Source organism: Ictidomys tridecemlineatus, chromosome 2, assembly GCF_052094955.1.
Source record: "Ictidomys tridecemlineatus isolate mIctTri1 chromosome 2, mIctTri1.hap1, whole genome shotgun sequence".
Taxonomy (NCBI): Eukaryota; Metazoa; Chordata; class Mammalia; order Rodentia; family Sciuridae; genus Ictidomys; species Ictidomys tridecemlineatus.
The window spans coordinates 136,852,482-136,876,969 of NC_135478.1; the positions used below are offsets into that span (position 1 = coordinate 136,852,482).

At 37.7% G+C, this 24,488-nt stretch overlaps 1 protein-coding gene across 5 annotated transcripts in view; it reads right to left on the reverse strand.

Annotated features, from left to right (window-relative positions):
* Positions 1-24,488, reverse strand: part of Pou6f2 (POU class 6 homeobox 2) — a 453,088-nt gene that overhangs the window by 30,003 nt on the left and 398,597 nt on the right. For 4 of the 5 annotated variants that reach the window (XM_021722291.3, XM_040291851.2, XM_021722290.3 and 1 more), the window contains exon 6: positions 20,452-20,592. The exons of the other annotated variant lie outside the window; for it this stretch is intronic. In XM_021722291.3, coding sequence (XP_021577966.3) covers positions 20,452-20,592 — 141 coding nt within the window. The remainder of the gene's footprint in view (positions 1-20,451; positions 20,593-24,488) is intronic. 5 annotated transcript variants of the gene reach the window in all.

Sequence of the window (24,488 nt, forward strand, 5' to 3'; positions counted from 1 at the left end):
CAAAAGAAGATACATAAATAGCCAACAAATATATGAAAAGAATGTTCAACATCATTATCAATTAGGAAAATACAAATCAAAACTATACTGAGATTTCATCTTACACCAGTCAGAATGGCAGCCATCAAGAATACAAATAACATTAAATGCTAGATAGGATATAGAGAAAAAGGAATACTTTTACACTGTTGGTGGGACTCTAAATTAGTACAACCACTATGCAAATCAATATAGAGGTTTTTCAAAAGACCAGGCATGGAACCACCATATGACTCAGCTGTGCCATTCCTCAGTATTTATCCTAAAGAATTAAAGTCATACTACAGTGAAACATGCATACCCATGTTCATACAGCACAATTCACAGTAGCCAAACTATGGAACCAGCCTAGGTGTTCATCAATGGATGAATGGATAAAGAAAATATGATACACACACACACACACACACACACACACACACACAAATGGTATTTTACTCAGCCATAAAAAATGAAATTATGTCATTTTCAGGAAAACAGATGGAACTAGAAGTGAAATAAGTCAAACTCAGAAGGTCAAAGTTCATATGTTTTCTCTCAAATGAAGAAGATAGAGAGAAAAAAGAAAAAGGAAATTTAGGGGTGATCACATGAAAATCAAGGCAGATCAGCAGAGAAAAGGGACCAAAAGATGAGAGGAGAAGAAGGAGGAGGAAGGGCTAAGGAGTGACATTGGCCAAATTATGTTATATTTTGTGTATGCATGAATGTGTAACAACAAATTCCATCATTGTGTACAACTATAATGCACCAATAAAAGATGTGGAAAAAATGAAGTGAGGCTTTTTGGGATTTAGTGGATGTAATTGCATCCACACATATTTCAACTAAATCAGGAAATTAAAACAGGTTTGACAAGTGGATAGGTGATGTCTTGTTTGAGGGCAAAGGTAGAAAGAGGATACTTTTGAGACACTTGTTATCTGAAAACTAGGTTTTAGGGGAGTTTGACTACTCAGATCCCCAAAGTTCAGAATTTACTGCTAAAAGAAGTCCTGATGGAGGTCATGCTGCTGAACAAATAAGGTGACTGGCTATGACTCATGTTCAAGTCATTCAATACTCAAAACTAGTTCATGCTCTCCTATAACAGTGAGGATTCTGGTGGAGCAGCTGAGTTCCTATAGACCCTCCTTTCTGTAAGCACTGCATCATATGCCATGGGGGATGCCAAGGAGATGCAGTTGGTACAGGGTAAGGGTAATAAGACATTGAAAGCAAAGATTCTACCAATTCAAGGGGAGAAATGAAAAATATTAAATGAGTGGACAGGGACTATCTGATGAAAATTTCTATACCTATATAGCAGGTATGCAGAAGAATATTGAGGATAAACAAGTAACTTCAGAGGAAGAAAGGCGGGGATGGTTTAGGAAGACTCACAGAAGATAGGGAGGCTGGATGGGATTGGGTAAAGAGGCAAGACTAATCTAGAGATGAGAGATAGGGAGGATGGTGAGCTCTCCAGTTTGGAGGCCAGAGGAGGCAACAGGCCAGCGTGTGTCAAACTCCATCCAGCCAAGGGGTTATGATGCATGCACTTTGATGCAGTTGGGAAAGAGTGCAGAAATGGAGATATTCTGGTATGAATGTGGCAGTATGGATAGAATGACTAAAGTGGTGAGAGACTACAGACCACAAGACCAGTTGCTGGAATGCTATTGAAGTCATCCAAGTGTGAAGCAAAATGCCCCCATGAATCCTCAGCATGGAGGATGCTTCATTCATTGACTTCCACTTCAATTCAAAAAGCACAGCCTACCCTATGCCGAGCTGGCAACATTAGAAATTTTTGAGTAAAGTTATTGCCCCATCAATCCCACAGCAAATAGCTCAGGCATCGTTTGCAATGATCTTCTGTGTCATTGCCCTGACTCTCTACCAGTAATAATTCATCTCTGATGAATACTTTAACCAGACTGAGACCCATACTGATATTAGAATGATAATATGTGACCTGAAAGAGTTCCAGCTTCTGTGACGGGAGACTTATTTGGTTGTTGCTGTTCATGTCTACCTGTCCTTTTCCTTAGATGTGTTAACAGTATAAACCACAATTTCACATGATTCAAGAAAAGCCAGGTGATTAGTGTTTCATTGGCATCCATATTTTAAAGATTCCTACTTCCATGGGTATTTATGGGTATCTTACACCCAATTGGAACTAAAATTTATTCAGCAGCAATTATAATAGAAAGGATCATAAAGATTATTTTGTGATTATAGCAAGTGCTTGCAGTTTAGGGTCATATAGCTCTTTTGGGTCCTCAGGTTATCAAAATGCCCTGATCCACCTCTGCCTGGTTGTTAAATGCTCTGAATGCATTCACCGCTACTATGTGGGTGTCATCTGCAACAGTCTGAGAGTGGTGTCACAGAAGTGCAGGCAGCCGGACAAGTCATCTGATGGGCCATGTGTTGTTACCATCTATGATATGTTGTTAAACTCTGCTACAAGAATGTGATTGCAGATGTCAAATTGACAAGTAATTTTGTTGTCCATGTCTTTAAGAACAGGAAACCCGTCAATGTTGTAAAATCAGTGGCTTTCTCAGGGCTTTCAATGCATCAGCAGAGACAGTTCCTTTCCAAATATTTGTGTAACCTCAGCACTTTTTGGTCAAGAGGCTAACACTACCATTACTTTGTCCATACTTGAATAAGGAGCTTAAAGCATTTGAGAGGCAGGGAGCTGGTGGGGAGCAACCACCTAGTGGAAGCAGCCAATCACTTTCTTCTTTTTTTCTCCTCTGGCTTCAGCTGTTCTCTTTCTTCCTCCAAGGGATGATTTTATCTTCTTAAACGATGCATTCATTCTAGGCTCATTGTACTCCCAGAATTAAGGTTAAACATGCTTGGAATTAATTTTGGCAACCCTGATTAGGATATTGATTCTGAGGAGGGTAGGAGAATACCATTATTTCACAAACAAAATTTAATTTCCAAGATGCCATCTAATGCCTTCTTGTATTTGGCCATGTCCAAGATGAAGACCAAGAGAAGTCCAAATGTTGAGAGGGTTTCTGGTGGAGAATCTGAATCAGAGTGGTAAAGGCATGAAGATAAGCAGATGAAAGCCTCCAATTACAGAAGGACATTAAACCAAAGGGAAAAATCATTAAGAAAAAAAAAGGCATTAAAAAAGTAGTTTTAATTTTGCAGGCTGTGACAATCAGTTGGCTTTGGCTTCCTAAAGCTCTGGAAGTTCCAACGTCAGAAGAAAGAATGTCAAGATGATTAAGAATATCTCGCATGGGCATGGGAATAGAGAATGGCTATGGGCCCAAGGGTGGCATCATAAGGCCAGGACATGAGTTGAATTATCTTAAACCACCTTGCAAGCAATAGAGGGCACACATTTTTAATAAGCAACTGTGAGAAAGAACATTTTCAGGTTTACATTTTAATGCTTTTATTGTGGGTGTATATAGGTACTCTACCCCTGGGAATACCCACCTACTTGATGTTTTCCATGTCAACTAGAATTAGAATCCCCACCAGGTGTTCTGCTGTTTGGTTCCAACTTTAAAAACACACTCACAGACAAAAGCAAAGAATTGGAGGTGTCAGGATCTTTAAAATAGCATTTTTCTTTCACATTATGTAAAGAATAATTTGCATGAAAACTGATATTATAAAAACAGCAATAACAACAATAAAAACAACCCCTCCTTTTCCCTAAAAGCTTCTTAAAGCCTTTAAAGGTAATTCTCCTTAATAGAGGAAACAAATTCCCTACTGACTGTGTTTAAGCTCAGCTTTCCTATGAACTAGTGGAGATTGCTGGTGAATTACTTTATCTTTAGATTTTTAGTATTCTCATCTGTAAAATGGGAATAATGATGTTCACTGCTTGAGGTATGGTGAATACTAAATATAATAATGCATGTGAAGACCCCAACACTGGACTTTGCCAATCAAATAGGTGTTCAACAAATGTTCATTCATAACTTATTCTGCTTACATGCTTGTATGGGCATTTGCACAAAGTTGCAAAAGCTCTTTTGAAGGTCATATCACCATGGAAAGAGTTTATTGTTAAAAAGAGAAGACAGTAGCTTAACATGAAACATAATTAAAACTTCCCTGTCTTAAACAGAGTGCTAAGTTGGAAGTTTCCATGTTGGCACCAAGATTCAAAAGGTGTTGCATTTCAAAGGAAAGACTAGACTATATGCTGACTACATAGAGGGGGATTCTGAAAACCAACTAGACAATTCCAGAACTAAGGCCTCCACAGTGGACACGGAGAACTTTTGAAATTCTGTGCATCTTCTCCACTCCCAGGGTTGGGACATGGGGAGCTTTCTCCTTACCTCAAGGTTAATAAAAGAGGTTGGATCAATATCATACTCTCAAATTTGGGGGACATGTACCTGAAGAGTGCAAAGACAAGACACAGTGGCTTTTGAGCTGAGAGGGGAGAAGGGAGAAAAAGGAAGAGAAAGGAGAGAAAAAGAGAGAGAGATTAGAAGGAGAAGAGGAAGAAAGAATGAAAGAAAGAGAGGAAGGAGAAGAGGAGGGGAGGAAGAAAAAGAGGAGAAGGGGAAGAGAGAGAGAATGAGCCCTGCATACAATAGGCATTAGTTACACATCCATTGAAAGCAAGGGTAAGAATATACGTTTCTCTAGACTCATGAATCTGAGCCATTAGATGTTCTAGAGGACCCTCTGGAGAATGGGCACTAGGACAGCACCAGACAGGACTTTGGGGAGCAGATCTGGAGTACAGCAAGCTCTGAGATGGAAGTGGGCAGCTGGAAGGAAACGCATGGTTTAAAGAAATGTGCTTTTGGAAAGCCCCTTCCAGACCTGGGAAGAATTCATGAAAGGCTTAGCCTGAGCCATCTGCTCTCCTGGGCCACAGATGGTTGAGACCATCCTCTCTTGTCTCTCCACTTCAACCTGGTGGATCAGAAACATCATTAACAAGTGAGAGACGAGGGGAATCATTCCAACAGGGATAGAAAGAGGGACCTGGCAGCCCTTTCCTGCAGTAGCAAGCAGCAGAAAGGAGGCCTAGCTGGTGGCTGCTGCTTCCGTTAGTGGCGTTTTTCAAATAAGATCTCGAGGTTTGATTGTTGTCAGGGAACTGTTAATCTAATTTCCAATTTAAAGTGACCATAGAAGATTGCATTCCCCAAGAATACAATGGAGCAAGGGCCTGAACTTCATCTGGAGGCTCAGGAAGGACTGTCATCATAATTAAGGTTGGAAGGAACTGCCCTTCCCTGAAATATTAAGTCAGAAACACTCAGAAAGGTGATTTCACAATGCCAAAAGTTTGTCAACTAAGAATGCTGGAGATATAGAGGAGAAAAGAAAGCAAGGAGTTGGGAAAGGAGAAAAGAGAATTTAACAAGCTACCAGAGGTAGAGAATTTCAAATTGTGAACAGAAAATGTATTTTCTCATGAACGATGAATTTGATTTATTTCTGAGAGGCAAGTGCCTGCTATCTATAATACTGATTGTTGTGAACAATCGGAGACATGAAAAATTGTGTTCTGTATGTGTACGGTGAACTGAAATGCATTCTGCTGTCATGTATAACAAATTAGAATAAATAAATAAATAAATAAATAAATAAAATAATTTCTACTTAAATTTCTACTTAAATTAAAAAAATAATTTCTACTTAAACTTAGGTGCCAAAGTTTCTCTGAGGCTTTTGAAAATCTTAAAATTATGCCAGGGAAAGCCAGTGCCTGCCAAAGGGGACAGTAGTGACAATATCTAAGGAAATGTCAGAAGGAAGAGTCAGAAGCAATTTGACCCGGCCATTTGGCAATTATGTTAGCAAGGTTATTCTCATGAGTAATCAGCAATATTTGTAAAGTACAATAAAGATGTACTTTTGTGGATCTTTCTTCCCTTTCTTTTCCTTAATTAAATGTAAAACTATCTGAAACTCCCAGACACACTCTTGAACACATTCTTTTATTTGTTTAGTTGTTGAGACCAAAGAAATCTACTGTGTGTGCCTGTATTTTCCAATTACAAATGATAAGGTGGGATGAAGAAATCCTATCAGATCTTAATGATGTAAGACAGGGTGGATAATGTCAATTCTAAGGTTGCTTTACAGGAGCAATTTGCTTATAGGCCACAGGCTGAACCCTAGTTATGCAGCCCATTAGCAGCAAAAGTCACAGAAGAAACTCTACATCTCTCAGGGAACTGACAGGCCTCCCAGGTAAGAGTCAACTCGATTGATACAATGATCATTCTTATTGGACCTGAATTTTTCTCAGGTTCTTTGGCAAAATGAAGTTAGCAGTCTCAGTGCTGTTCTGAGCAGTTGACAGTTCCCACTATGGTAATACTACAACTGAATCTGGCATACTCTGCACTCTGGAGACAAGTGTTTTTTTTTTTCCTTAAAATTTTTATTTTAAGATGCTCCATAGTATCTATACTCACATAGATTACTGTAATCGTGAGGTTTGCTATTTTCTCCTTTATTTGGGGGTTCCCACTCAAGTGTTAGGAAATATTGATAAAACTTTAATCAAAATATTAAATTCAATTTACACAGATGATTCTACATTGAGATGCGAACTAAGTGGTCTGTTCTTGAAGGAAAGGGAGATAGCAGTCAGGGTCCAGGAATTGTATCCTTTTCTTAATCAAAGCATAGATGCTTGCCATCATCACCAGTTTTAAAGTTATGTCTAAAAATTATACACTTACTATATTTAAAAGCACACTGGCAAATTCTGAATTATATAAGTATTCTTGGTTTCTTTATGGTGCTGTTTTCCTTCTACTTCTCTGCATACTTTTTACTCAGCTAGAAGGTGGGATAACAGGACAGGAGAGAGTCAATTATACAAAACGTTATCTCCAGCTATTTTGAGGGTTCAGTTGGGCATTGCTATAGACTGAGTCTTTACGTCTCTCCAAGCTTCACGTGTTGAAAGGTATTTCAAGCATGATAGTATTTGGAAGTGAGATCTTTGGGAAGTAATTAGACTAAAAGAACTATGTGATTAGTGTCCTTATGAAACAAACAAACAAAAAAAACCAAAAAAAAATCCAACAAACAAACAAACAAACAAACAAACAAAACACTTCCACTATGTGAGAACACAGTAAGAAAGATAACTGGCTGTGAACCAAGAACTGGGCCCTCTCCAGATGCTGAATCTGGTGGCACCTCAATCTTGGACTGATCCATCTTGAGAACTGTGAGAAATAAATTTTTGTTGTTTATAAACCTCCAAGTCTATGGTATTTTGCTATAGCAGCCTGAGTGGATTAAGACAGGCATGGTGTTAGAATCAATGATTATTGGTTTCGTTGATGACTAGGGAGAAATATTCCATGATACAAAGTGGTTCTCCCAAGAGACCAAATAAGCAAGACTCAGCATAGGAAGAGTTTTAGAATTTAGAATTTAGCAATAAAACAAAAAAATCTCAAAATTCTCCAAATTTGAAGAAGTTCAAAGGAATGAGAATTTGGGCAAGGGAAGTGAAATATGGAAGGACTCTTTTGGAAATGAATGGAATTTGCCATTTTGTTCTATGTTTCAGAAATTTATTGCTGGTTGTTAGCACATAGATTTCCCCCTAGAAGTGTATTGCTTATAGTAGCATATTTAAAGGTTTTGAGTGTATGTTTGGCTAGGTTTTACAAATATTAATATTTTACATATTAAAAGTATGTCTTATGGTTGTAGACTACAGACATTGGCAGCATATTCATTGGCAGAACCCCTCTGCTTTATTCCATAATGGATTCAAAACTAAGAGGTTGTTTTACTCAGGCATTCACTCATGTACAAATTGATCACTCATGTACATCTACGTATTCATTCATTCACTCAGTGTATCCTTTCTGAGGGCCTGATGTTTGCATGGTACAGGGCCATACCACATTGCCCTCATGTCCACTAAAGAAGGTCAGGAAATTACCCAGCCATGTGAATTCTGCAAACCTTTTCTTTTGGATTAATAGATTTTTTTCTGTAAATCTTGTTCTCACATGGCACCAGCAACCCCCCAATGAAGACAGCCTAGTCTCCCTGTGGGCAGGATAGTCAAGATGGTAACAATTTATATAACCTAAAACTCCTGCTGTTGACAAGAGTTCTACAGGAAACTGTTGCAGTTGTCAATGACTTTTGGTGGTCTTTGGAGGTCTCTCCTTTTGAAAAATGGTTGTTTACATGATCAGATGTTTCACTGGACACCTGTGTTCATTGAAATAGTTTCTTATTCTCTCTTGAAAACTGGTAGTTTTTTTTTTTAACTCCTCAAGGAAGGCCAATATTATTGAAAATTCATTTCTGTATTCCACTTAGTGAATACCTACTGTGTACCAGGTACTGTACTAGATCTTGGGAATTCGAGCAATATGACCATTTTAAATCTTGCTTTTAAACCACCCTGACTATATATGAAAAGAAAGAAAGGAAGAAAGGAAGGAAGGAGGGAAGGAAGGAAGGAAGGAAGGAAGGAAGGAAGGAAGGAAGGAAGGAAGGAAGAAAGGTTGGTGTCTAAAATGCCTGCAGAGGTTAGGTAACAATCAGAACTGTTTTCCAAGGACAAAAATTGCTGGTTTCCTACAGGAGAGCAGAAATGACAGGCATGTAGTTGGGAATAGAACCTCCTCAGTGACCAGACTATAGTCATAACCTCTATACATTTTGTTCTACCTCAAGAATTCTATGGATTTCTTACTTGGTAAACAGGGATTCCATTCCACCATGCTCTCACAAAGCCTCCCCCATCTATGAATATATTTTAATTTTTCTATCTATAAAATCCTAATTAGAATAAGAAAAGGACATTTCAATTCATGGTTATTTATAACAAGAGCACATATAATATTTCATAAAAGCAAATTCCTTCAAGCCTTAGTTTTGATTTGTAGCTTCTCACATTACTTATTCTTTTTTTCTCACTTTATTTATTTGAATATTACTTATTCAGTGGGATAAAATGAAAATATTTGTAAAGATGATCTAATACTTCCATTTTCACTTCTCTTCAGTGGTTTTACATTTTCATTATATTTGTCCACTGGAAAGTTCAAGAATTTTCTATGAACCAGAAAACAAAGACAAATTCTTAAGGATGAACTGGAAACATTTTTTTTTTCCATCATAATTTCCCCTTTTCTCAAATGATTACAAATTAAACTGTGAGTTCTTTTCATGTTCTCTGCAATTGCCAACATTGTAGAATTGCAAAAACAGTTATTTTTTTTTTCCTTTCAAAAGAATATCACAACTGGGGTGAAGCCATCTTTTTTGCAGAAAGACCAAGTTTGTGAGCCTTTACACGGCTTTGCCTAAGACTTTAACTTTTAATATGAGCAAAAAATACTTAGAATTTGGAAAAGTATTTCTGCTTCTGCCTGTTGGTACCAGATTAAGAGACTAAATCAGATTAAAGTTATTTATTGCTTGGGAGAACACCTTGACTCAAGGCTTGTCCTTAGAAGCTTTAGCAAACATTCCCAAATGAGGCCCTAGACCTGTGAACTGTTTATTTTATATTTTTTCTCCAAATGAGAGAGAGAAAAAAAAGAGCTACCGCAATGATAGCAAAAATCTAATCAGGGACCAGTGATTTCCAATATTCCAGATTCATCCTTCATTGAAATAAGTTCTTATTCAATGGGAATTGGTGAAGAAAATGTTTGGCAATTGTTCAAGAAAGTGCTATACATATTTAGCATCTCCTAGTTCTGTGTTTATACGCAGTGAGCGCACTCAGGCTGTAAAGTTGAATTTAAATTAGGATAAACAACAAAACAAGACTCTAAGAAAAGAAAAAAAAATAGGGTGGAGAAAGAGGCCACTCCAAGTGCCATTAAAGATGCATCTGTTTATCATCACCCAGTTCTGTGAGTCCAAGATGATTCATTTGCTTTTTATGAAGAGAATATCCATTGTTGTGGCAAAATTAAACGTATTTTGATACTTGCATGCAATATTTATCTATCTGTTCAATCAGAAAAAAGTTGTCCTCATCACTCTAACATATATTACTTTTTCAATTTCCTGCAAGTAATGTTTTCTTAATGTTCTTTAGGGTGAGACCACAGATTTTCTCATTTCTCACAACAAAGACCACAGTTCATTAGAATTATGCTGATGAGTTTTTCTCATAAAATTGCATCCCCATTTTCATAGATGATCAATCTGCACCTTTATCCCCAATGATCAGGCAATTTTTGATAGATGGAAGAGGGCCAGATGTACCCTTCCAACTGAATTTCTCAGAGTTTCCTGGCTCTTACTTTAAATGTCCCTAAAAAAATATACATTTGGTATTTCAAATTTGGTTCTGAGGAAATGTGATTTATCATCACGGATAAATCAGTAACACAATGATTTTCTGACTGTCCTGTTCTAGGGTCAATGACTTTTAATTAATGCCAATAGAATGAATTTTGGGATTTTACATTACTTTTGAAGTATAGTTTTATCAGGAATATTTTTCTTTCCAAGTGAAATAATTCATGAAGTAGACATTTATATTATTAAATAGTGGAGAAGTTGATGTAGTGATACTTAACATCAAAAAACAAGTGAGTCATTTAGTTATAGAATCATTAATTTAATCAACATCTCAGAGTTCAAAAATAATATATTTAACTTCTTTAAAATATTTGGAGCATTTCTACAGTGTTGTTGAATCAGCTTTAGTTGCTGAGAAGAACAAGTTCTTAGTGCTTTCTAATTCATCTTAGTTCTTCACTGCAGAAACAAGTCAAGGTACATAAAACCATAGATAACATCCCCACTTCTACTGTCTTATTTGCATGTGATCCAAAGGGGCAGAAGCTCTATTTTTATATATCTTAAAACATATGATTTTATGTTTTTGATTTATCAAAAATCAAAATGAGTTCTTAGAGTCCCCAGATTACCATGTCCTGAGCATACAATGCCACTCCCTTTTGTGTTCATTTAAGAAATTTGTGTATCACCTTCTAAACATAAGTATCCTTTCTCTCAAGGACACTTTCATATTTAAAAAATAGTTCTCTTATAACCCAGTGATACTGAGAAGATCCTCACATTAAAAAGTCATCCATGTTTAAGTTGCAACCAAATCCTGAACTTCTATGTGAACTTAAAAGAGATGTTTGTTTTTCTCCCTGTACATATCACTTGTTCCCTCCCTTTGGTTACCTGGGATGGCTTCCTAACATTACTTACAGATTTACTGAAGGCAGATGGGAATGTTTTTATTCTAGGGCACCAGAGGAAATCAAGGTACTTACATGAAACCTTGTTAGTAATATAATCCTGATTAAATAAAGCATTTTTTTTTTCAGAGAAAAGGGTGCTATTATGTCCAGCAGCTACATAGTCGTGTTAGGGAAGCAGGCTGGACACCACCTAGCTGACTGTTGCTTTAATCTGGAGGAAACAAGGTTGTTAAGTTTACCTGGTTTCTAACAGTATGGTCAGCAGATTCAAAATTGTCAAACAGGTCCTCACTGCATGCTGGAGGGACCATGGTTTCAAGAGAAATATGGTCAAGGGACATGCTTAGCATTCACTATTGAAGTGCTAAATGTTTAACATCCTTTATATTGTTAAGTCTTTATAGCAACAGTGAAATGTTAAAATAAATTGAAAGCCAAGTAAATAGACAATTGTCAGTTTAATTTGGCAGGCAGTGTATTAGATACAGTAATGCTGTATGGCCCACTTAAAAGCCTTACACATAAAACTTTAATATATTAAATAGACCTTTAGATCTACCATCCTAAGAGGATTAAAAAGTATGTGTGTTTGTGTGTGTATATGGGTGTGTGTGTGTGTCTGTGTGCACATTTACACATATCACAGGCTTCTTTTCTTCCTCTGGTTAAAATGCCTTATGGGAGCCAAGAGACCTATGATCTGCCTGGGCCAGTTCTGGCAAGATGATATGCAGACCTGAGATAGACTTTCTAAGGCTGACTTATTGCTTTAGAGACTTACCTCTCTAATATCTTTGATCAGCAGAAATAATAATGGTGAAAACATAAATAAAATTACCTGATTATTTATAGCAACAGTTTTCAAAGATATGTATTTATGTACACCTTCAAGAAAAGTCTGAGATTGAAGGGTAAGAAGTATAGTTCTCATTTGCAGATGGAGAAATGAAAGTTCTAGAGGTTCTGACATGTCTATGGGGGCATCTAGGAAGTAAACTAAAATCAGGGTGGAATAAGAGAATGGGTGGGGCCTCTGGGCCAAAATCTCAATTCTGCCACTTACAAAGGGTTTTATTCCAGGGAGTCACTTAACCCTGGGCATCTTGAGAGTTGCACAGCTGGGATAATCAAACCTAACTATGAATTGCTCCAGGAGGATTATTGATGACACCAATCCCATGGTGCAGGCTTAGCAGGGGAGATATTATTTTCATTGTTCTTTTCTAGAAGTTGCTTGGCCCAAGGGAATATCCAGATAAAACTTAGCACTCATCTAAGAGTTAACATGGTTAAAGAACTTAGCATGCTGAAACGAGCCACATGATTATTATTAGGGAGAGAATTTTGCCATAAGGATGCAGTAATTGGAGTGCAAATATGCTAGTGAAGAAGCATTCCAAAAAAGGTGGTTCTGACTAGAGCTATAAATGGTGTCTTTAAGTTACTACCTGTTTAGAATTATAGCTCTTAACTGGGATCCTTCAGGAGTTAATTGGCCCCTCTCCTATTCTTCAGAAAGAAAGGATGTGCCCATAGTCTTGACAGAGGGGCCTACACAAGAGAAAAGATTTCCCTATTTGCAGGAATATGAAGAATTAAAAGCAAAGTAAAGAAAAACAAAACAAAACGTTGCTGCGATCAGGGCAGGAAACATGACCGAACAACATTCTGCTTTAGGTGAAAGACTGGTCCTATCCATTCAATCTCCAGGGGCAAAATCCACACTGGATTTTAAAAAATTGTATATTCCTGCCCACCCATTTTTATTGTACATAACAAGTTGCACGACTGAGTTTTGCTGGTGAAGAAGGGTGGAAAGAAAGATCTCAGAGGAGGCTTTTAAAAATTAAGTCGAACAGGTTTTTGGACTGAGGATACTTACCTGTAGGAAATGGAGGTGGGGAATGAGGGGGTGGATCGTGAGGCAGAGAGAGGGGAAGCATTTGGCAGCTCTGGGGAGATCTGGATGAACAATAGGCTGCCTATTATTGTTCAGGGATGAGGGACTGTGCTGTGCTACTGCTGGTGGCGCTGTGGGGCCCTGAACCCTGATCAGTACCGCGTGTTGGCTGCAGCCGCAGAGCCACTCTGGTGGCCAAACCTTCCAGGAAGACCAGAGTCCGCAGAATCACTGCGATCAAGGCTCAAAAGCACCATTTACCCAAGAGGGCCACAACTGAGAATGGCAAGGACCCAAAAGCTGGACTTCATTGATTCATCAACAGCCTCCCTGGACTCCACTTCTGACCTGTCATATAGCAGATTACAAAACTCCAAAGGGAGCGTCTTTTCAGCATGGGCCTTGGGACAACCACACATTAATCTGCACTCTGTTTGCATATTATGAGTCCCAGGGAGTGCTTGGAATGGTCTGAGACCCCTTATTTCTGAAACATGATAAGTAGGCAACAAAGCAGCTGCACAAAAGCAAAGCTCGTGTTGCAAAGCAAACCTCCTTAGGAGGAAGTTCTTTTCTGATTTAAATGAATGTTTCCGCATTTTAAAAACATGGACAAGAATGAGTGTGAATTATTTCATAGCATTTTTCTAAAGCCTGCTCGGAGAATATAAATTCTGTGAAGTGTTGGGTTGGGAAAAGAGGGTTTAAGAAAGTTAAATTCCGCGGGGTGGCCCGATTGCCCATCTCCACCCAGGAGAATAAGCCACGAGAGTCTCTGCAGCGCAGGACCTGAGTTCATGGTGGGCACCAAGCTAGACAGCTAGGCAGCTCATCTAAACCGGGAATCCTGGTTTGTGGAGCCTCTAGAGGGGCTCATAAAGCTCACACTTAAGGAAAACCTGCATTAATGCAATTGCTTCTTCTGAAATGAGGAAATAAAGCTCTTAATCGGGCTCAAAGGGCAGATTTGATATGTTATTAGAAAGATCGCGGTTGTTTATTATTGTTGTTTTATCTTTATTACTCCAATGAAGCCTGGGTAAAATTCTTATAATGTTAGTAACCCCACAAACATATATTTCCCAGTCTCTAGGCAGAGCAGATTTTTATAAATGTTCTCTAAAAAAATGCTACTTGGAATATAATTCACTCAATGGGATTTAAGTTTTACACCTTTTTTTATATATATAAAAAACTTCATATGATGACATTTGCAAATGAGAAATTAAAATCTTTTGTCAGACTGTTTGGAGTTTTGGTTTGGAAAACATAGCCGAAACCATTAGTTGAGCATATTATGTAAATAGATTGCTCTGTTCATAATCTTCGTGAGAAAACACACAGTTGCCAACTCTAAACTTTCGATAAAATAGGTTTGGTTCTTATTTATGTAAAATGTTTAAATATACTCTATTGTTTCTCTGTATTAAAAACAGTATTATTTTGTATGCAGTTTGTATCTAGCTTTCTCAATATTTTGTAGTAAAAAAAATTCAAAACTTGCATGGAAAGGAGTAACCGATTTATCAATGTAATTACTTTAGGAATGGGAGGAAAGGGTATCAATTTTAAGTTTGTCTGTAATTTTTTGGGAGGGAGAAGGGATTGGACTCAGAACCTTATGCATGCTAGGTAAGTATTCTACCACTAGGCTGAATCCCCAGCCCCACTTTTGTTTCTTTTAAAAATGAACGAGAGAAATGAAACTAATATGGAGAATGTAAACAGGATGTTTTGTGGGGTTTTTTTTGTACAGTTAGTTGATATACATTTTATGCATGTCACCATTAAAAAAGAAATACAACAATATATGTGAAATTCCCTAAATTCTTTGTCAATTGGCTTTGGCACATTATGTTCAATGTACCTCATTTGCTTTGGTCACATGGTCAGAATCACACACTATTTTCCACAGGGATTGGAAATAGTTTTACAAATTTGTGCAGCTATAGTTTTGTTGGTTCTTTTAGCAGATCTAATAAAACCTATAGGGGGCTCAATAGACACTTATTGAATACATTCATTTATCTCTCAATCCTTTGGCGGAGAATAGCATATGTTATAACTTTATCTTTGTTCATCTTGTAGTGATTTGCTCTAAAAGATTCCCATCTTCCTATTTAAATTAGGTGCTAAATTACTTCAGTGGCACATAGCAGGGTCAACTGCTGGCTTTTCATTTGGAAGGGAATAGGTATAATTTATTAAATGCCTGAGACATATCAGGAACTGTGCTAAGCACTTTTCCTATTATCAAGTTTAACCTCACGACAAATACATGTGAAAAGCCTTATCATTTCCCTTTTACTGATGAGAAAACAAATGCCCAGAAAAGTTATATAACTTATCCAAAGCCATACAACTAAAAAATGACAGTGTTTTGTATTTTGTAGCTAAAACCCACGCTTTTAGCTACTCTGCTGCCCTCTGGAGATATTATTTAGTTCATTATTACAATTCAGAGGAGTATCTGTATGTAAGCATCATGTTTCTTCAATTCTAAGATATGTATTTTAAAATCACATTTTAAAGTGATAATTGGACAGTTGGTGTGTACATATAAAGTGCTAGTGATATTCCTGCTTCTCCATACACCTTTCTCTAGCCCACAGCAGTTGAATACAGGCAAGTCAAAAGCAATGGTTTGTACAAGTCACAATGCATAGGCTATAGTAGTTTTTCTTTCATCAGCTTGAGATCATTTTAGAAGGCAGCTTCTATCCTACATTGCTACAGCAAATCCTTCTGTCTCACCAAACCAATTCTGCTCAGCCAACATTTAGTCATATTATAGTTTGTCTATTATTGAATAACCTGTGTGGGTCTCCTTACCTTTTTTATTCTATTTGTACATTAAAAATAATGTTGTTTAGTTGTTTTTTTTATTGTTGTTTTTACTTGACTGGCTCTTTAAAGACAAAAGGGGAGGGGGTCTTGGAGTTTACTTGCTACCACTTAAGAAAACTTCATAGTGGTCGAGGACTTAATTTCATCAGGAAACATTCTCAGCTTCAGTTAAAATGTAAAATGCTTTCTTTAACCCCAGGATAAAATAAAATTTCATTTGCTTTTACTTTTCTGTAATAATGCCAATAAGGAGATATTGCCAGGGGCACAAGGGAAGCCAATTCTATTGCTGAACAAATCGATGGAAAATCTACTTGCCAAATTCTGAACATACTCACTGAATGTGTATTAGGAACACACACACACACAACACACAACATACACACACACACATCACACACAAACACACTCACACTCCCCCAACCCACTGCTGAACTATCCAGAATAAAGATGAGATTTCCTTAGAATAACTTAACGCCTTACTATGAACATTCTCACTCTCTCAAATGCCTTACACATAGATACTAACACAGGTTCATGTGAAGTTATGAACTGAAAACACGTATAATCTTGATTAACAGATAGCATTTATGGAGTGATAGCATTGAGAGAAGACTGTGAGTCTGACTCCATTCTAAGCACTTTAATCCTAGAGCTGGTGTCATTATTATCCCTACTTTTCAGATGAAGCACTGGAGGCACAGAGAGAATATGGACATTGACTAAGGTATCCTGACTAGTGAAGGAGAGTCTGGCTCTCAAAGAACCCTTTCTCTTTGCCTATACACTGTATTGCCTCTTGCTGCATATGCAAATCAAGTATGGTTTTCTAGAAAATGCTAAACAAAACTCTAAGTGGTGATGAAAAAAGATAATTCTGGTCAACATTTATTGAATCTTTACCTGTGAACTCAGGCACTGTGTTAGGCTCCCTACCCCCATGATTGTATTTAATGCTCCCAACCTAGGGGCTTAGATTTTATCATCCTTATTTTGTAGTCAGGAAGACTGAGATTAGAGGGCTCAAGGAATTTGCTCTAGGTCATAGAGCTAGCTATTGGCCAACCTGAGATTCAAAGATTCACTAGAGATGTCTAGGGCTTATTCCATTGCCTAACAATTCTTGCATGAACTCCCGATCCACTAAGAGAACTACTGTCTGTGTTCATAGCAATGCCATATCCAATATCAGTTTTATGACCACTAATAACCAGGAGGACATTTGCTACCTTCCCGTCTTAAAGCCGAGTCTGACCTAATTTTAAAACCTTTTAACATTCCTGGGTGAGACATGTACTTTGTGACTTAGAATGTAGCATTTCTGTTAAAATGAATAACTCTATTAAATAGTAGTGCCTGCCTTTTGAATTAATGGTACATGAATAGGAAAGTTAGAACTTACAGAAATGACAGTTTTACTTTCATATTTGCTCAAATTACTGGTTCTGGTGAACCAAAAAAAAAAAAAAAGGGAGCAGAAATAAAAACCCTTTGATATAGTGAGATTTCCTATCTGTCTAAATTTATTGGGATACAGTTAATGGAGACACAGATTCCAAGATGGGGAAACAAACTTCTAGTTTGTGAGATTTCTTCCTATTGAGAGTGAAAGGCCAGGACCCTAAAGGAAGATTCTGGCATGTCTCCTTACATGGGGTAGGCATCTGCCCACCTGAGGCAGTAGACGTGGTACCACTTGTGCTGAGTGTCAGGGGCTAGCACAAGTTGCAGGAGGTATGACTGCTTCACATGACTTCCATTTGAATTTTAAGGGTGAGGTTGTGGCTTGGGTTGGTTATGTCACTGGCCCAAGATCATAAGACCAGGAAGAGGCAGTCCCAAGTAAGTCCGGATTCAAAGGCAGTGTTCTTACCTACTGGGCAATCCCATCTTTTGTTTCCAAGTAGCCAAAAGAATCTTAGCAGGTGGAGAGTGAAGATCAGGGCATTTTGGAATAGAATTATCCCACTTGATGCCTTCTCTACACACCTAACAGAAAAATGTGCTTTTCAAACATAGGTTTAGATTTTAATGCAAATTACAAAAGTTAAAAAAAGAAGAGAAAGAAAGAGAGAGAAAGAAAAAAAATACAGTTGACCTCAAAAGCTCTAGTAAAATAGTCTCTGAATTTATAAGAGTTTTCTCTTTATACCTTTTCTTGGAAAATTCTTTGGAGACTTTTAAGAAATTGAAATGGTATAGTAATTCTAGTTTCCATGTTATTTTGAACAAGGCTAATTGTATTAACCTGGTTCTAATGTATTCTTACCTTTTGTATTACCCTAACACAAGCCACACACACACACACACACACACACACACACACACACACACACAACATAAACCAAATAATCTTTGCTTGTATCATTTGGGTATAATTTGACTACAGGCTGTTTACCTCATCTTCAAAGGCTCAAACACGTATCTCTGTGCCAACAGATGCAGGGTATGCACCCTTTTCTGGGAAAATGACTGTGTTTATTCCCAAAGATTACAAAGATTAAGACAAAAAAAAATAGTGTTTCATGAATGTGGCCAAATCATCTTCTTGAGAGGTATTTTAACTCTAGGACTCTTTCTGTACTAGGAGGTGGATAAGATACCATAGGACACGTGTTAAAACACAGGCAAGATGTCATGAATGGCATGATTAGTGTCTCTATAAATGTAATTTTTTTTTCTACTTTGAGAGGTTTGTTTACTACATCAAATACCATAGCAGAGTTTCTAATTATCTCTTGGCTACCTTTGGGCTGGGAGCTATCCCTGGGCTCAGAGGCTAGCAAAGATTGTAACTCTAGTCCCTGAGAATTTGTAACTGGCTAAATGATCAGCCATTAAATCTTCAGAAAAAAAAAAACTCCTAAAAATTCCTTCTACATAATAAAGCATTTTACCCATCATAAATACTCAAGTGGTAGAATATGGTCGTGCATTTTACTTGAATGTTGGAACAGAAAAATCAGAGGGAAATACCCATCCAGGGAAGTGTGGTTCCTATCTTAAGCTCTTAAAATTTACATCTCAAGGGCCATGCACCTGGCAGGAGTGAAAGAGGGTGTTCTATTTCTGGGCACAGCTCTAGGAAGCATCTTCCAGGACCGAACTGATGTGAATATGAGTTATAGATATTAAAACCAACTTTTCCTCCACCCCAGCAACCTCATCCCTCCAGAAATCTTAATAGGCTTTTGAGAGCCTCCATTTGGAGCTGGCTGCATAAAATGATCCTTTGATGAAAAGGGATTGGAACAAGGGTTAAAGCAGACATTGAAAGGTTACTGTAGAGGGCACAGTGTTCATACAACCCTCCTTTAATATGTGTGGTGTGCACCTGTGATAAGATGATTCATTACATGGGGCCTGTCTTTGACAAGCTCCATCGTTCAGCCCTCCGGGTTCTGACGGGACAATCCTGTACCCGCCCAGGAAATATAACAAGGTCAGCTTTTTCTTTCACTGGGACATAGATGAAGATGGTTTGGCTTATAATGCATCTTTGTTTACTCTTTATGTAAAATAAAAAACAGGGTTTAAGACATTGCAATTCCTGCTCTCCACATAGCAGGCCAAGCAGAGTACATAAACAGACTGCAGGATAAATGAATAACTCTGAGAGAGAAAATCTTTATGAGGATGCAAGCTCCCTGTGTTTCGTGATTATAAGCAGCTACATTGGAGAAGCACATACCCTAACAGTGAAGCTGGGTTCTGGGTCAGGCTTTCCATTGGAAGATACTCCCAATATGGTCAGATTCCACTTGCTTATATTTATGCACCTTTTAGGTTTTTTGGGTTATCTGAAGCTCTGGTGAACATGGGCACATTAGCCATGGAAAGGGATGGACTCTTAAGATAGGAGGATATAACTGGCTCTGACAGACTAAAGAAAATCTACACTCAAGAAAGAGACCACCCAGCTGCTAGGAGAATCAGCAAGAGGCCAGAGCCACAGGGCTTACTTGCAATTGGCATCTTTCTAACTCACCCTTTTGTCGCTTTTATAGGACTTCTTCCTTAGTTTCCCCTACACCCAGAAGTTGGCTTTACTGAGATTTGTTTAGAAATCTACAGCAATCAAGGAAGGAAACTTACCAGTTTCCTCTATTATATCCAAGGTTTGTTTTTTTTTTTTTTTAGTGCAAAATAAAAAAGCAAAACTGAAATTTTATTTTTAAATTTAACTTTTGTTTGTTTCAAAGAATGCCCCAGTAACGAGAGGTGAATTCTTCAACTAAGGTCATAACATGAGTCATTGTATAAAAATAAAAACAAAATAAAACTTTGACATCCTCGGGGAAGGAAAGAAAAATCTTGCTTCTAAAATATAGAAACACCTCCCAACCCTTCTCTTATTCTTGACATTCCTAGTAAACATTATTTATTTGCCTCAGATAGATGCAGTTACATATCACTGTCATGCAAAAGAAATTCATTTCCTTTCCGAGTTCAATCTGCCATAAAAATTCACTCTTGTTCCCATCTCCCACTCACCTGTCCTTGTGCATTAGTAACTAGTTGACCTGTGACCCCCTGAAGACTGGAGAGGGCATTGCCAAAGGCCTGTGAGCTTGCTATGGAGCCCATGGCTGCTGCAGCCGCTGCGGCCTGACTTGCTAGAGGATTATTAACCAGCTGCAAAGAGAGAAAAGATCAGGGTGAAAACCACCGAGAGGCAAAGGCACAGCACACGGACATAACATTCACGTGGAGGGGGAGATAGTTCTCGCCCCAATTCTTTCATGCAAAGGGCCCCAAACCCACTGGCGGGGCCTGGTAAAGAATCCCTTGGAAGCTCTAGGCTTGGGGAAGAACGGAAACAAGGCTGGAAGAAAACCTCCACCAACAGTGGGCTGCTTGGTGGAGTGTGGGCTTAAAGCTAGTCCCAGGGGGGATGAGTGTGAACATGGAGGATAGAGAGATGATTTTGGAGGAGTCCCTGGATTTTGTCCTCTAGAGTAAATAAAACTCTCAGGAAATGATCTGCTTTTCTTGAGATAATCATGGGAGTAAAATAGGATGGGGTAGGGAGATTTGTGAATGATTCGTCACTTCCACAGGAGAATTGCAGTTTCTTTTAGAGTTGATGGTGAGGCAGATGTCCCAGCCCATTTTCTTCTTTAAGGGGAGTCAGAGTTACTAGAGATGGAAATCTGTGTGCTCAGAGGACGAGTCCAGGGCTAGGACGTTTTGCGGGGCTCACTCTGACCATGGGATTCAAGGTCAAGGAGAAGGTCCTTTAGTGCAATGTCAGGTTGATCTTTACTTGCTGTGTTAGCTAAAGCATGGACTTCTTTTGGCCTCTTTACTGAGACAAGGGTAAAACAAAGAGGAAGAAAGAAAGTGGGGAGAGAGACCAGCTCAGGGAGGAGGTTATGGCTGCCAAAATCTGTTTTTTCCATGGAGACCAATTCAATATTCTTTATCCTGCCAATTTTCCACGCCACAGGTTTTCAGGCCTTCTGACCATGAGGCAGAAGTGTGGCTTGAACTGAAATCTGCATTTAGGTTAATGACTAGATATAAATTCAAGAAACATTTAAACTATTTTCACAGTATTGGTTTTGATACATGAATTTCATTTGTATTTATTCTAGGGTGTTATTTTTTCCCCATATAGTTTCTCTCAAGTACAACAATTGTTGTGTATAATAATGCATTTTCCATCACCAGTTCCCACATCCATGAAATTCCTGCATTTTAGCAGAAACCTGCCAAGGCTAAAACTTGGTAGGAAAAAAAATTAATGCCATACTTAATTCAAGTTCTGGTTGCTCTTCTAAAAATGCTTTTCTTCTTCTTCCTCTTTTTTTTTAAAAAACTTTTTTTCTTTAATTTCTTCATTCTCTGTCTCAGCCTCTCTTTTTTCTCTCCTTTCCCTCTTCTCTCAAAACATATTTTATGACTTAATTCCTTTGGAAACTTGCTTACACTTTTAATCACCTGATGAGGAAGAAAATACTAATTATCAGAGGAAATGTAAAGGAATCAGAATTTAATAATTATTTTTTCATTAATGTGATATTCTTATCTTATTCGTTTCTTTATTTACTTACAACTGAGTTTTACATAACTAGTTCTAAAGTAAGTCCATTGACCTTGCACATTGTCTCAGAAATGGAAATCCACTTTAAGCTCATTATTTTCATTATTTTGTCTTTTGCCTTTATCTTGCTCCTAAAATCAAGAACAATTATATATATATATATAATTGTTATATAATTATATATATATATAAAATTAATTATATATATATAAAATCTCATTTTTGAAGAGAAATCCTGTCTTATCCCAGATTACCACCATGGGATTTAAAATTTAGGTTGGCCTTTGTCTTGGTTTTCTGGCTGTGTTTATAGAGTGCCTACATAGTGAGTAATGGTATGTGCTGAGAGAAAACTTTGTTTAGTTCGACTACCAAAAGTGAGAAGAGTTCACATTATCACTCTTACTTTTGTCCTGGTGTCAGGAGACTGTTTGGGGGACCTGCCACTGGCAGCACAGACACTGTTCATGGGTGCTCCATTCTCAGATCACTTGCCAAATACTGTGTTCACATTTCTTTTATGCAATCAAGTTGAAATCATAATGAAATTCTTGAGTTTCAGGGAGATCTCAGAATAAGCTTCTTAACTCAAAGAAAGATTAAATTATGTGCAATATGTTTTTCGTGTTGAATAGGCCATTTTGTCCATGAATTTTGGATAGAAAAAAATTAAATTCCGTGCGTATAGAGTGCTCACAGAAGCCAAGCAGTTATCCCTATTTAACTTAGAGAAAATATTTTTAGTAATTGTAGGACATTTCTCTAATATCTAGGTCAATCAAAGGCTCATATAGGAAATTATGGAATAATACTCTCTGGATATAATACAATAGTAGAGATTGAGAATTCACCATGTTTAGAACATTACTTCAGCTATGGTCCCCGGTATTTGCTGAAAATCCAGGTATTGCATAAGGATTAAATAATCATTCTGAATATACAACAAATTATGTATTTAAAAGTGTGCTTCTGAATCTTTGTGTTTGTGGGTTAGAAATGGGTACACTTGAAGTGCTCTGGAAGGTTGCTTCAGCAATCACAAATATACAGGGTTTGTTTATTTGTACTGTTGATTCCTCTATATCCTGGTCTTAGGTGGAAATCTAATTTGTTCTTTTTGTTATCTTTTTCTCTTTATGGAGCAAATGCCAACTCAGATGACTCTCTTACTTCCCATCTGATTTCCTGCGAGGTCTTTGTGAAAGGTATCTGGGATTTGGGGCAATGCCTTGCTGTCCCCTAACTATAGAGTTAGAACTACAGACACAGAGTGTGTTGCATATAGAGAGTGGACAGTGGATACAAGTCAGTTTGTAGCTGATAGCATTTCAGGTGAATCATGGGTGGTGTCGATGGATGCAGCTTCATAAATACCTTTTGGCTTTTCTGTCTGTGACTGCTGGGCCAGGGATGTAATGTGCATTAAGATAAGTGGCAGGGAGTGGGAGGGGGATAGTCAGGAAACCATAAGTGTTTTCCTCATCACCTCAGGTCATGTCACTCTGTATTGTCCCCAGTCATGTCATATTAGCAGTGTTCCTATCAATACTTATTCTTGATTGGAGACTCAGGGTAGATTTAGACAGCGGCAAACCCATGCACAATAAATGCACATAATGAGCATGTTAACGTTCCAGGGCCAACTGGATATTTTGAAGCTGCTGCCAGATTTATGCCTTCAGATCTTTCATTGCCAATGTACCTAACCAGCAAAGGATGGCCCAAATGAAGTCTGACTGTATTATACAGTCACATTTTCAGCAGATCAACTCAAAAGACGTGCTGAATTCTGGTGCATGCTTGTTTATAAATGCAAAAGCTCTCAAAGCAAGGATTTGCAGAAGGCAAGAGTTCTTATGTTACATCCAAATGGATTCTGGGCTTGAATACATAAAACTACAATTCTGGAATCTGCAGCTAGTCTAAAAACCCACTCATAGAATCACTGATTTCTTGACATTTTCCCCTAGAATTTTACAGAATAAAATAACAACATAAAATTTTAAAATAGTTTTGTCACAATGAAGTAGAACTCCAAATGTTACCTTCCTCCTGCTCATCCATTAGTATAGCTCTGATGCAAGACAATCCTGTTTTGTGACTGTAAGTAAACCATGCCTCATTTTCTCATGAGTAAAATGGGTGTAAAAATAATACCACCCACAGGGTTATTATGAGAATTAAATAAATGAGGCCAATTTTGAGAACACAATACTTGGCATATATTATTTTCTTAATACATGTTAGCTAATATTCTCAGAGTTCATGCTGTGCATGAGAATTTTGAACTAATCAATTTATCATAATTAGGACTCACCTCCATAAATATCTTCTTACCTTGGTAATTACATGAAAAAGAATAATTATTCTGTATTTTTATAGCAGTTCTATGTTACATTTTTTTTTAAAGGGCTGTTTGAAGGAAGTTATTAGCCACCTAACATAATGGATAATTAGATGAGGTGAGTTTCATGGTTTAAAAGAC